At 52.4% G+C, this 13,791-nt stretch overlaps 1 protein-coding gene across 1 annotated transcript in view; it reads left to right on the top strand.

Annotated features, from left to right (window-relative positions):
* otogl (otogelin-like) overlaps positions 1–13,791 on the top strand; it is a gene marked incomplete at both ends in the record, with an annotated part of 38,304 nt that overhangs the window by 17,082 nt on the left and 7,431 nt on the right. Inside the window, 24 exons of the mRNA XM_079742856.1 lie at positions 236–382; positions 606–725; positions 1,261–1,377; positions 2,390–2,546; positions 2,832–2,858; positions 3,750–3,929; positions 4,052–4,330; positions 4,688–4,805; positions 4,893–4,972; positions 5,099–5,183; positions 5,258–5,410; positions 5,793–6,150; positions 7,265–7,442; positions 7,897–8,039; positions 8,581–8,604; positions 8,711–8,800; positions 9,145–9,334; positions 10,506–10,723; positions 11,188–11,329; positions 12,114–12,299; positions 12,649–12,861; positions 13,026–13,130; positions 13,289–13,396; positions 13,643–13,744. Of these exons, the coding sequence (XP_079598982.1) occupies positions 236–382; positions 606–725; positions 1,261–1,377; positions 2,390–2,546; positions 2,832–2,858; positions 3,750–3,929; positions 4,052–4,330; positions 4,688–4,805; positions 4,893–4,972; positions 5,099–5,183; positions 5,258–5,410; positions 5,793–6,150; positions 7,265–7,442; positions 7,897–8,039; positions 8,581–8,604; positions 8,711–8,800; positions 9,145–9,334; positions 10,506–10,723; positions 11,188–11,329; positions 12,114–12,299; positions 12,649–12,861; positions 13,026–13,130; positions 13,289–13,396; positions 13,643–13,744 (3,520 nt within the window). The remainder of the gene's footprint in view (positions 1–235; positions 383–605; positions 726–1,260; positions 1,378–2,389; positions 2,547–2,831; positions 2,859–3,749; positions 3,930–4,051; positions 4,331–4,687; positions 4,806–4,892; positions 4,973–5,098; positions 5,184–5,257; positions 5,411–5,792; positions 6,151–7,264; positions 7,443–7,896; positions 8,040–8,580; positions 8,605–8,710; positions 8,801–9,144; positions 9,335–10,505; positions 10,724–11,187; positions 11,330–12,113; positions 12,300–12,648; positions 12,862–13,025; positions 13,131–13,288; positions 13,397–13,642; positions 13,745–13,791) is intronic.

Here is a 13,791-nt window from a genome sequence, read left to right as displayed (position 1 = left end):
AACATAAAACCAGGAGACTGACCAGCTAAACCGTCTCCCCTGTGTCTCCTGTTTCTTCCCACTGTGTCTCCCCACTGTTTCACCCCTGGGTCTCCCGTCTGGGTGCCCCCCTCTGTGTCCCCGCCACTGTGTCTCCCCCTATTTCTCCCACCTGTGTCTCCGCCTGGGTCCCAACTGTCTCTCCCACCCGTCCCCCTCGATGTCTCTGCCCCCCTTGTCTCCCCCTGTGTCACAGAGCCCCTCCACAGTGGTGGGCCGTGGCTTTGACTTTGAGCTGTGGAAGGCGGGCTACTACACCGTGGTCCACTTCTCCGGCCAGGACCTGACCATCCTCTGGGACCGCAAGACCACCGTGCACATCAGGGCCGGCCCTCAGTGGAAGGTCTGAGCACAAGCAGGCCGCAGAGGGCCCGGGAAGAAATTAGTGTTTTTTAATGAACCGCCATGCTTGTGTAGTGATGACGTGGTGGATGTAGACGTAGTGATCATGTGTGTGCGTGGATAACTGTGTGTGTTTATTGTGTGTGTGTGTGTGTGAGTGAGTGCGGATGTGTGCTTGAATGTTTTATCTTACTACTGATGCGTGTGATGGGACTTTCCTCCAGGGGCTACTGAGCGGACTGTGCGGGAACTTTGACAGCGTGACCGTGAACGACATGACCACTTCCAGCCACTTGGAGGTGAACAACGCACAGAGCTTTGGAGACAGCTGGGCCCTGGGTCAGGTATGAATCACCTGCTGGCCATCCTCACCCATCTACAATTCCCTAACCTCTATCAGTGCTTTTGATCCGTTTCTTTTCCACTTTACTGCTCACACCACCTCTGTTTTCTGTTACCCTTTCTTTCTTTCTTTCTCTCTCTCTCTCTCTCTCTCTCTCTCTCTCTCTCTCTCTCTCTCTCTCTCTCTCTCTCCCTCTCTCCCTCTCTTTAGACTACCAACGCTGTCTCTCAGTCTCTCTCTTGTAAGTCCGGTCTCCCCCGGGTCTTCAATGATATTTAAAGAGTAATCAGAAACCCAATCAAATTCTGTTCGTGTTGTGTACTTGCATTTGTTTGTGTGTGTCTGTGTGCGCGTGCATGTGTGTGCTTGTGTATGTGTCCGTGCGCATGTGTGTGTATGTGCGTCTGCGCATGAGTGCATGTGTGTGTGCATGTGTGTGTGCGAGCGTGTGTGTGTGTGCACGCAAGTGTGTGTGGTGTGTGTTTGTGGTTGTGTGTGCGTGTTCATGTATGTGTGTGTGTGTGTTTCTGGGTCAGTGTGAGAGTGAGTACGTAGTCAAGCGACCGTGTGAAGGGGACTTGGGACGACAGCCATATGCCAAGAGGGAGTGTGCACTGCTCTACAGCGACGTCTTTGCACCTTGTCACAATGTGGTGAGTGCACACACACACACACACACACAGCTACAAAACGTTTGCACACTCACACACACACAGGGTTAGAGAACAGAGCATTAGAACCACTGGGATAGAGCTCCATTCCTCAAACAAAAGGCGGCAAGATGCAGAAACACACTCAGGTTTGAGTGCAGTTACACTCTTTGCTAATTCTTCCTTTACTTTGCCCTGTTTATGTCTTTGTCTCTATGTCGGGATGTTGGCGCTAGGGATGGTGAATAAAACATTTGTGATTTATTCCACATATGGCCAATAGAGGGAGCTATAGGTTAACGTTGCTGTGTAATAACCAGCAGGCAGCAGATTTTGTATCTGTGAGGTTTAAAATGATCACTGATGGTCCGAACAACGTTTATACGGGGTCCGATATTATATTTGTTTACAGGATGACGGGATGATTAATGACTAATAATGAGTACTGAGGTCCGACATGGCAATGGTTGATGAGCACAGCTATACAACTTGGGGATCGGTTAGATGGTGATGGACAACAACATATGTTTCTATTACATCGCTCTCGCGACTCTATCTGTGGTGAGGCATGTAAAGGCTAATGTTTTTACATTTCATACAAATACTTCCATTCTATGTATCGTACCACATTACGACGTGTACCTTGGTTCTCATTTGTTGTGAGCCGTCCAGCCCACAGGGCTTGAAGTGGGCCGGGTCATTGGGTCATGATGAATCAAAGAAGGGGGTACAGGCTCGTGACAGTGGCTCTGCAGGTCCCTATTCAGTCGAGACTCAGGTTTCATCTAAATCCTCATTATGCCGGTGATGGCGCTCATCTAATCCCTCCTGCCACAGAAGTTGACCCACAATCAATGTGCGGTTCTCCCGTCATTCATGCTTACTGTTAATTATTAACGACTAATCCCCTAACCTAGACCTCCGCAGGCCGGTCACACTCACATTCAGAGTTCATCCTGTGTGTGGTCATTTTCTGTGTGTGTGTTTGTGGGTGTGTGTGTGTGCGTGCGGTCAGGTGGATGTGACCTGGTTCTATAGGAACTGCCTTACAGACACGTGTAACTGTAACCGCGGGGGCGACTGTGAGTGTCTGTGCACCTCCATCGCTGCCTACGCACACAAGTGCTGCCAGCAGGGGGTCACCATACACTGGAGATCCCCCTCTGTCTGCCGTGAGTATACACACACACACACACACGCACACACACACACAAAAGCACACACATAAACACACGCACAAACACACACAAGCAAAAGCACTCACACTCACACACAAAAGCACATGGACACGCATACACACAAGTACGCGCATGCATGCACACACAGACACACACACACACACACACAAACACGTAGACATGCACACGCACACACACACATACACAAATGGGGCACATTGGGAAGTACGTTGTAAACATGACACATTATCTGACCCACTTATCTTGTTTTTGTTTCAGCCTACGATTGTGAATACTATAATCAAGGTACGTCACTTATTACTAGTCTCAGTACTAGTTTAATAAGGCCCGGTATCAGCACTAGTCTCAGTACAAGTTTAATAAGGCTCACTATCAGTACTCGTCTCAGTACTAGTTTAATAAGGCCCACTATCAGTACTAGTCTCAGTACGAGTTTAATAAGGCCCAGTATCAGTTCTAGTCTCAGTACGAGTTTAATAAGGCCCAGTATCAGTACTAGTCTCAGTACTGGTTTAATAAGGCCCAGTATCAGTACTAGTCTCAGTACTGATGTAATAAGGCCCACTATCAGTACTAGTCTCAGTACTAGTTTAATGAGGCCCAGTATCAGTACTAGTCTCAGTACTAGTTTAATAAGGCCCAGTATCAGTACTAGACTCAGTACTAGTTTAATAAGGCCCACTATCAGTACTCGTCTCAGTACTAGTTTAATAAGGCCCAGTATCAGTACTAGTCTCAGTACTAGTTTAATAAGGCCCACTATCAGTACTAGTCTCAGTACTAGTTTAATAAGGCCCAGTATCAGTACCAGTCTCAGTACTAGTTTAATAAGGCTCACTATCAGTACCAGTCTCAGTACTAGTTTAATGAGGCCCAGTATCAGTACTAGTCTCAGTACTAGTTTAATAAGGCCCAGTATCAGTACTAGTCTCAGTACTAGTTTAATAAGGCTCACTATCAGTACTAGTCTCAGTACTAGTTTAATAAGGCCCAGTATCAGTACTAGTCTCAGTACTGGTGTATTAAGGCCCAGTATCAGTACTAGTCTCAGTACTGGTGTAATAAGGCCCAGTATCAGTACTAGTCTCAGTACTGGTGTAATAAGGCCCAGTATCAGTACTAGTCTCAGTACTGGTGTAATAAGGCCCAGTATCATGGCCATCCTGCTGTCCACAGAGCTGGGTGACGGGCCCTTCTCCTTGGTGAGTGCTGCGTACAACGACACAGTGCTGGGGGCCAACTACTCCAGCAGCTCAGTGTTCCCCCTGCTGAGGGACCGGCCCGGTGCGCTCCCTCCACCCAGCCTGCTCTTCAACTTCATGGTCACCGCCGCCCTCCAGAAGGACCGGGCCTCACGTGAGCCACTCCAGAGCTCGGGGCTAGAGAGCTGTTGAGATGATTTTGATCTAAAGTGACAAACAGATACAGGTCGGTGGGCGCAGATCTTATGATCCTTCCTGGTGTCTCCATCTTCCCAGGCGTTCCCATGGTGTCCCTGGAGTCGGCAGAGAGACCTAACTACTTCCTGGTTGTGTCAGGGCGCAGCCATCTCCAATTGGAGCGCTGGGCTCGAGGGGCGGAGTTTGGCCGCAGGGGAACTTTCATCCAGCACCAGGGACTGTTCCTGCCGGGCCACACCTCCTTCGAGCTGCTCAGCCAACCGGGCTTCTTCCTGACGCTGACGCGCACAGCGGCCCGAGTCCAGAGATACGACAACACAGCGGGCTTCAGAGCCAGCAGCAGCTTCACCCTGCAGGGTCAGGAACACACACACATACATGCACACGCACTGACGCACGCACGCACACACACTCTCATGCACTCAGGCACACCCACACACACGCAATGACGCACACACACACATGCACACACTCAGACCTATGCAGGCACACACACACTCATGCACGCATGCACACCCACACCCACACAGACACGCACACATGCACAGACAGACACATGCACCGACACACACACACACATCCATGCACACACACGGACACGCACGCATGCACACACACACATACCTACCTACATACATCCCCACTCAGAAATAACCTGTAACAAGTGAAATATTCCCGCTGATAGCTGACCTGTGAACTCTGTTCTGCCTTCAGAGAGCAGCTTCGTCATCCCGTACCGCATGATGTGTGAGTGGCGCTATCAGGCCTGCACCAGCCCGTGCGTCCACACCTGCAACGACCCCAGAGCCACTCGCTGCCACTTCCTGCCCCCGTACGAGCCTCCGTTTGTCTGCACAGCCGTCAGTGAACTCTAGTAGTACGTGTGCAGTGATGGTGTGTGTTTTTTCTTGCGTTGCAGTGTGGAGGGCTGCTTCCCCCGCTGTCCCCAGAACATGGTCCTGGACGAGGTCACCAGGAGATGTGTCTACATCGAGGACTGTGAGTGTCCATCTCCATCAACTCTGAATGAACCCATGCTGGCCCCTAACGTCGTATCGAGCCTTTCACGCACTCGAAACAAACACTATACGCACAAAACAAAATGGCGTGTTTTCTCTGTTCCAGGTGTGACGCTCCCGCCGACCCCGACTCCCTTCGCGTACGTGACCCGGTCCAACAGAACCACTACAGCCCCGCCCACCTCCACCACCACCGCCTCCACTACCTCCACCACCAGCACCACCACCAGCACCATCAGCCCAGCTCCCACCCCCACTACTGCAGCCACCACAACCGCCACAAGCGCCACCACCACCACCACCACCCCCACCACCACCACCAGAGCATCCACCAGAGGGACCAGCACACCCTCCCCGCCCACCACTGCCAGACCAACCACCACCACGGTTGGTGCTACCAGCCCTTCAACCACTCCCAGTCGACCCACTGTCGCCTTCACAGGACGGGTCACCACCAGAACCCCCTCCGTCTCTCCTCCTACATCTCCCACCGCCGCCACCACCACCGACACCACCACCACCACCACCGACACCACCACCACCACCACCACACCCGCGGCCACCCCTCACACTCCCTCCAGTCCCACAGGGATGACCACCACCACCACCACCAGCCGCGCCGCAGCAACCCCAGGAACCACTCATGCCGTAACCACGGGGACGACACCCTCCTCCGCCCCGATAACAACAACAACACCACCCGCCGGCCCCGCCCTTTCCCCCACCCCCGCACCGACCGCACCCGACACCGGACCCACGCCGGCTGCGACAACGGCCGCCCCCTCTGTGGCCCCCTCCAGCCCCTCCTCTCCGCCCCCACCCTCCCACAGCACCACCCTCGCTCCGTCCCCGACCCCGTCGGACGCCACAGTCACCACACCCGGTTACACCTCTCATCCGGTTACCGCCACCGCCGCCGCCGCCACGGCAACCCCACCACAGCCACGCCCGCTCCACACGATGGGCACCACAGAGACACGCCCTGTGGACACGACGGCCGCTGTCGCCGCGACGACCACATCGGCACGGCTTGGCACCCACGCATCTTCTGCCGAGTCTGTCACCACGGCGATGTCCAGGAGCGCTGAGACCTCTTCCGCGGTCGGAGAGGTGTCGACCACTGCCCGTACCTCCGTCCTACCGACCACCCCCTGTACGGTAGGCACCACCTGTATGGTAGGCATCACCTGTACGGTAGGTATCACCTGTAGGGTAGGCATCACCTGTACGGTAGGCATCACCTGTAGGGTAGGCATCACCTGTACGGTAGGTACCACCTGTACGGTAGGTACCACCTGTACGGTAGGTTCCACTTGTACGGTAGGTACCACCTGTACGGTAGGCATCACCTGTACGGTAGGCATCACCTGTACGGTAGGCACCACCTGTACGGTAGGCATCACCTGTACGGTAGGTACCACCTGTACGGTAGGCATCACCTGTACGGTAGGCATCACCTGTACGGTAGGTACCACCTGTACGGTAGGCATCACCTGTACGGTAGGTACCACCTGTACGGTAGGCATCACCTGTACGGTAGGTACCACCTGTACGGTAGGTATCACCTGTAGGGTAGGCATCACCTGTACGGTAGGTACCACCTGTACGGTAGGTTCCACCTGTACGGTAGGTACCACCTGTACGGTAGGCATCACCTGTACGGTAGGCACCACCTGTACGGTAGGCATCACCTGTACGGTAGGTACCACCTGTACGGTAGGCATCACCTGTACGGTAGGTACCACCTGTACGGTAGGTTCCACCTGTACGGTAGGTACCCCCGTCGTGGGGTTGAGAGTGCTCAATGGAAGGAAACCTCACCCAGTAGAAGGCTGGCGTCTGCTGGAACACATGATGTGACCAGTGTGTTGCTAGATGTAGATTTTGCAGTGAGGTGCCCAACCACACAATTGGCTATGGAATGAGTTTTCACGGGTTTATGCACCTAAGTGTGTCACTGATAAACCAACCACTCTTCAAGAAAGTAATTATTCTATGACCAAGACTATCAGCTGTCTTCTCTTTAAATGCAGATATATATTCTTTAGCTCTTTTACTGCATTCCTATAGCTGACAGAAGAATAACTGTAGGAAGGAGGAGAGTATTATGTTAGATACACTTAATATAGATATGCTGGAAGATTCAGACAAAGAATGCAGGCAATTGCTTCGTCCTTATCTTTCCATGAGAAAAAGATTAGCATATGTTGATATTATCGTGGGCTTGGTTGGGTTTAAGTGTGTTTTCACTGGTGTGTCCCCCCCCCCACAGCCACCATACTCGTACCGCTTGGACGAGTGTGCCGAGCTGATCTGCTTCAACGGGGAGTTGCTCCTCCACAACGCCTCCCTCCACTGCCGCTACAACACCAGCCAGCCCCACTGCAGCCTGCTGGGCCTTCCCCTGCTCAGCAACACGGACCCCTGCTGCCCCCAGTGGCAGTGCCCCTGTAAGGCCGCCCCCTGCCGTCCATGTCACGGGTTTTTTCTTAGAGATCGTGATGATGTTTTCAAAATCCCTTTGGTGTGATGAGTTTGGGAAAGCTGTTCCCTTTGATGCTAAAAAAAAGTGCTCTAGTTATGTTTGGAGATAATAATTACTTTACAAAACCAAATTGAAATCACAATAAAACCCTTCAATGATTTTAAATACTAAGTACAAATACAGTAAGGGCAGAAGCGCAATAAAAAAAAGTACATGTAAAACAGCCATCAAGCAATGAATCCAAATGAAATTATGATTTTATAAATTCTCATCTATAAAACCAGATTCTAATGACGCAGTTGCGACCGACTGAAATACATTGGGTTGCTGCTCAGGGCAGACTATTGTCCAGGCGGCGAGGCCTAACGGTCAGAATAATGTTGATTACCCTAATATCACCCCCCTCACGTCTCCGGCAGGCCGCTGCTCCGTCATGTCCGACCTGCGCGTCATCACCTTCGACGGGAACAACGTGGCTCTGTACGACAACGGCTCCTACATCCTGGTCCAGCTGCCTAGAGAGACCATCATCGGCACTGTGGAGAAATGTCCCGCCAGCCAGGTAACCCACGCTGGGAGGCCTCCCTGTGGTCCTTCCTTCAGAAGGATCCCGGGTTCTTCCCTCTTCCCTCCCAGATCTTATGCTGAGGGGCGATTAGTAAGGGGGCTTGTGATGCCCATTTGAGACTTGGATTAAGGGATAGACTCATATTGATTTTAAATTGATTGGAAATCTCATGATGGTACTACCCTCGTTACCTTTGGGGAAAGGATCATTTAGTAGGGTGTCTGACTCCACGCCGAAAGGTTCTGGGTTCAAACCCCAATGTTAACTGTCTACTAATGGATGAGGAACATATCTAACCCCCACATGCTCATGCTAATGCTACATTAGTGTGCGACAACATGCCAATGACATCCAACCCCAACATGCTCATGCTAAGCTCATGCTATACTACATTAGGACACCATCCATTGGCACAATGGACAGTTACCACGACGTCCCCTGTTTTCCTGATTCCAACGCTACATTAGCATGCTAATGTAAGTAATGTAATTGTAAGTGACAGAGGGTTCCTCCCTGTTCTCTGTTTCCCCTGTAGAGCGTTAACTCCATCCGACGGCCTGTAAGTAGACCCTCTGGTTCTTCTCATAATGATACAGTGCAGCGTTATGAATGATAATGAACACCATGATGTGATTAACCCATCATCTGATCATCTGATCCTTCAGGGTCCCAGTGGGCCGTCAGGCCTGTGCTTCATGAAGCTGAACATCACCACCTCCACCTACCGCATCCTCATCAACCGACTGGACCGCAAGGCAATCCACAACAACATATTTTAAATGAATCTAATCTAAACCAATCTGATCCAATGTAATCTAATAAAAACTGGGCCTGTCCAGCGTTGGCTTCAGCACTGCCAGCCAGGGTTAGAGGTTCGATTCCCTCAACACCCATGCCAAAAGGCTCTGAGGCATACACATTTAATCAGGCTTAGTCCAAAGACCATCATTTAAAATTATAGTCCATAACACAATATAATTTAGTTTTGTATGTGTGTTTGTGTGTGTGTATGCACGTGTGTGTGTGTGTGTGTGTGCGCCTTTGCGTGTGTGTGTGTGTGCGTGCATGTGTGTGTGTGCATTTATGTGTGTGTGTCCAGGTGTTGGTGAACTACCGGCCGGCCAAGCTGCCGTTCTCCCGCCAGTCTCTGCACATGGACGACACGGGCAGCATGTACCTGATCCAGACCCCCGGGGGGGTCAGCATCCAGTGGTACCACAGTACTGGCATCATGGTGCTGCAGTACACCGCCCCCAGTAACGAGACGGGACACACCCGCGGCCTGTGTGGTCAGAGACGCAAACTCACGCACGCAAACACAGATTCTCTCAGCAGACGCACACTAGAAGCTCTCTAAACACACAGACACTCTAAACACACAATCTCTCAACAGACACATGACACATCTAAGGCCTGTGTGGTCAGAACATGCAAACGTGTGTGTGTGTATGTTTAACATACACACACACATACACACACACATATGCAAACTGACACAAATAATACGCACATCCACTTGCACACACTAAATCATTGCAAAATTGTGGTATGACGTTTTAGAGCTACCCTCTCAATATTCTCCCTTTCTTCTCTCTCCCCATAACTCACCCCCCCTCTCTCCTGCTCACCCCCCCATTCTCTCCCTCTCTCTCCCCCCTCTCCACTCTCTCTCTCTCCCGCCCTCTCCCCCTCTCTCCCCTCTCTTCCTCTCTCTTCCCCTCTCTCTCTCCCTCTCTCTCTCCCTCTCTCCCTACCCCATCTGCTCCCCCTTTCTTCCCCTCTCCCTTCCTCTCTCCCCCTTTCTCCCTCTCTCTCTACCCCTCTCCCCCTCCCCTCTCCCCCCTCTCTCTCTCCCTCTCCCCCCTCCCTCCCCTTTCTCTCTCTCTCTCCCCCTCTCTCCCTTCTCTCGCTCTCTCCCTCTCTCCCCCTCTCTCTCCCCCTCTCCCCCTCCCCTCTCCCCCCCTCTCTCCCTCTCCCCTCTCTCTCCCCCCTCTCCCCCTCTCTCCCCCTCTCGCTCTCCTTTCTCTCCCTCTCTCCCCCTCTCTCTACCCCTCTCTCCCCCTCTCTCCCCCTCTCTCTACCCCTCTCTCTCTCCCTCTCTCCCTTCTCTCTCTCTCCCTCTCTCCCCCTCTCGCTCTCCTTTCTCTCCCTCTCGCCCCCTCTCTCTACCCCTCTCTCTCCCCCTCTCTCCCTTCTCTCTCTCTCCCTCTCCCCCCTCTCTCCCCCCCTCTCTCCCCCTCTCTCCCTCTCTCTCCCCCCTCTCCCCCTCTCTCCCTCTCTCCCCCTATCGCTCTCCTCTCTCCCCCTCTCTCTACCCCTCTCTCTCCCCCTCTCTCCCCCTCTCTCTACCCCTCTCTCTCTCCCTCTCTCCCCCTCTCGCTCTCCTTTCTCCCCCTCTCTCCCCCCCTCTCTCCCCCTCTCTCCCTCTCTCCCTCTCTCCCCCTCTCTCCCCAATGCCAGGCTGCTGTGACGGGAACCCGGCGGACGACCTAAAGCTGCCCAACGGCACGGTGGTGCGTGAGCTGACGGACATGAGGCTGTTCCTGCAGGCCTGGAAGGTGCAGACGTCGGACGAGACGGAGCACATGCGGCGGGTGGGGGACAACTGCACCACGGGGGACTGCTCCATGTGCCTCTCCATGCTGCGGCAGAGAGCCTTCACACCCTGCCACAGCAAGGTCAGCCTCCACTCAGTAGCTCCTGCCCACGGGCTGCCCACGGCCCGTTCTTGGTTAAATGTCTGGGGACAAAACCAAGATGTTTGGTTGTGTGTTGCATGCTTTTAGAAAAAAGAAATGAAATGAACCAGGTAGAGACTCATTGAGATTTAAAAATACCTGGCCAAAAAGCAGCATAAAATGAAATTAAACAAGGTTACAACTACCAACAAAAATGGAACCACTTACGGTCCGCAGAATGAGTCACAGTTTAAATCAATAGGACGTTGACCAACATTTAGACGGTAGAAGGTTCCAGGGGGACAGCGAGGCTAGCATAGAGGCTTTTTCCCCCAATTCACACACTGTGAATTTAAATAAGGACTGAAAAGCATGTTACCAATCGAACATGCAATGGTTGTGTGTGTGTGTGTTTCGTGCGTGTATGTGTTTCCTTGCACGTGGGTCTACCTGTGTGTGTGCAGGTGTCCCCAGAGCAGTTCTGTGACATCATGTGGGCGGGGGACCTCCACTATAAAGACCACCAGTGTGACTTCATGGCAGCGTACGTGGCAGTCTGCTACACACACAGCGTCTGCATCAGCTGGAGGAGACACAACTTCTGCCGTGAGTGGACACACACACATATTAAACTCATTAAACTCTGACTGTCTAGACAAGCATTGAGTAGAAATCCTGATCAAGGGAAGAGGTACAGGAAATATGATGGACTTATACGTTTTCAAAGCACACTAGGACACTATTTGTCCAAATATGGTCAAAACGGAAGTATGGATGGAGGATATTCTGGTACTCTTCTGGTATCAACCTAGCCAGAGGCTTCCCCTTCTGGAACATATATCTTCCCTAGATCGGACACTGCTATGGAGGATGGTGATCTAGGGTCCTACCCTACGTTCCGAGACCCATCCTACCATAGTATGCCAGAAGAAATACCAGGATTTTGTAATTACTACATCTGGTTGCATTTTGCAGCATGCTAGCCAGCATGCCTTTTGGCTATTCCGCTCCACAATGCTCTGAGCAGCAGTAGATGTGTCACATCTACAGAGACGGTGGAAGTTGATTGGTGGAACTGCAGGTTTGCTAATCAGAGAAATCCCCTGTAGTATATCCCCATTGCATGCATACTGGGTGCACTAGAACATACTTTGTACGGGTAGCTGCAGTACTTACTACAAGCCAGAACTAAAAGTATGGGATTTGGAACGCGACCGTGCACCCTGAGGACAAACACTGCACGTGGACTCGGAATCAGTCGAAGGTTGATCATGCTTCTACCCATCCACTAAAGTACAGACGCTTTACACTATATAATAAGTGGCGCTAACACACACACACACACGCACACACACAAACGTGCATGTTGCGTCATGCTTGTGGTCCCCAGCGTTGCGGTGCCCTCCTGGTAAGGAGTACCAGTCCTGTGTGAGCACGTGCACGACGCGCACCTGCCTGAACCGCGAGTACTACGAGGAGACCACCTGCTCCCACGTCCGTGAGGAGTGTGTGTGCCGCGCTGGGACCATCCTGCACCGCGCCGACTCCTCCTACTGCGTGACGGAGGACCGCTGCGGTAAGGGACGGGTGTGTGCGTGCAGATGTGTGTGTGTGTGTATGTTTGGATATTATGTGTGTATTTATGGGTGGATGGAAATGTATGTACGTCTGTGTGTGTGTGTGTGTGTGTGTATATGTGTGTGTGTGTGTGTGTGTGTGTGGGTGTGTGTGTTTGTGTGCTTATGGATTGATTTATTGCAGGGTATCTCTGTGCATACGTTTGTGTGCGTTCACGTGTGTGCATTTGTTGCTGTGTGTTTGCGTGTGTTTCTCACGTGTGTATTCCTGCATGTGTGCTCGCGCGCCTGCGCTCGCGTGTGTTTGTGTGTGTGTTAACCGGGTGGCCTTCGCGGTGCGGCCCCCAGTGTGCACGGACAACGAGGGCCGGCCCCGGGCCCCTGGCGAGGTGTGGAACGGCTCCCTGCGGGGCTGCTGCCTCAACCAGTGCCTGGCCAACGGCTCGGTGGTGGCCGTGGAGCCCGACTGCAGCTCCAGCCCCGCCCCGCTGTGTGAGAGGGAGGGGGAGTACGTGCTGGATGTCCTGGAGGAGGGCGTCTGCTGCCCCAAGAAGATCTGTGGTGAGCTGCTCTCCCGAGCCCCTCGGGGGTTTCCTGTGCGCACCACGAGAATGCACAATGGCATCGTCAGACCCTGTTCGAGCAACACAGTACAATCAATGTGTTTGCCGTTTACTTTTCTGTGCTAAGTTTGCGATCAACGTGCTAATTCCCTCCTCTTTCAGAGTGCAATATGACGATCTGTGACAGTGAGGCCCCGCCCTGCGACAACGGTAACCGCCTTGTGATTGGCTACAGCGCTCTGTCCTGCTGCCCGGATTACAGATGTGGTGAGCTTTCAACCTCCCTTACTTCTGCTCTCTCTTCTCCTTCTTCCTATTCTTTGCAGCTCCTTCCTAAATCCTTCCTAAGCATTGTGTGTGTGTGTGTGTGTGTGTGTGTGTGTGTGTGTGTGTCTCCCCCTCCCCTCCCCTTCTCCCCTCCCCAGAGTGTGACCCGCTAGCCTGCCCCCTGGTGTCTGCCCCGGACTGCAGAGAGGATCAGTTCCTAGTGGAAGTGAGGGATGAGAGCCCATGCTGCTACTCATACCTGTGTGGTGAGACGAAGTCACCAACATGTCATATCTGAAACGGCCAGTCTGTTGTTTATTCGTCAACATGTCATATCTGAAACGTCCAGTCTTTTGTAGATTCATCAACGTGTCATATCTGGAAACGGCCAGTCTGTGCTTGTTTCATCAACATGTCCTATCTGACACTACTTGTCAAGTCTGGTGTTAATTCTTTATCATGTCCTTACTGAAATGGCCAGTCTGTGGTTGAATACTATTCTCTGTTTGCAGTGTGTGAGTCCTGCATCGAGCCCCTCCCAAACTGCTCCCGTGGAGAAATGTTGGCTGTCGTATTAAACACGACAAGCAGATGCTGTCCGCAATACCACTGTGGTATGTAGTGTGTGTGTGTGTGTGTTTGTATGTCTCAATGTGCGTGT

The sequence above is a fragment of the Pollachius pollachius genome (genome assembly GCF_949987615.1).
Source record: "Pollachius pollachius genome assembly, chromosome: 9".
Classification (NCBI taxonomy): domain Eukaryota; kingdom Metazoa; phylum Chordata; class Actinopteri; order Gadiformes; family Gadidae; genus Pollachius; species Pollachius pollachius.
This window is presented reverse-complemented; position numbering and strand designations above follow the sequence as displayed.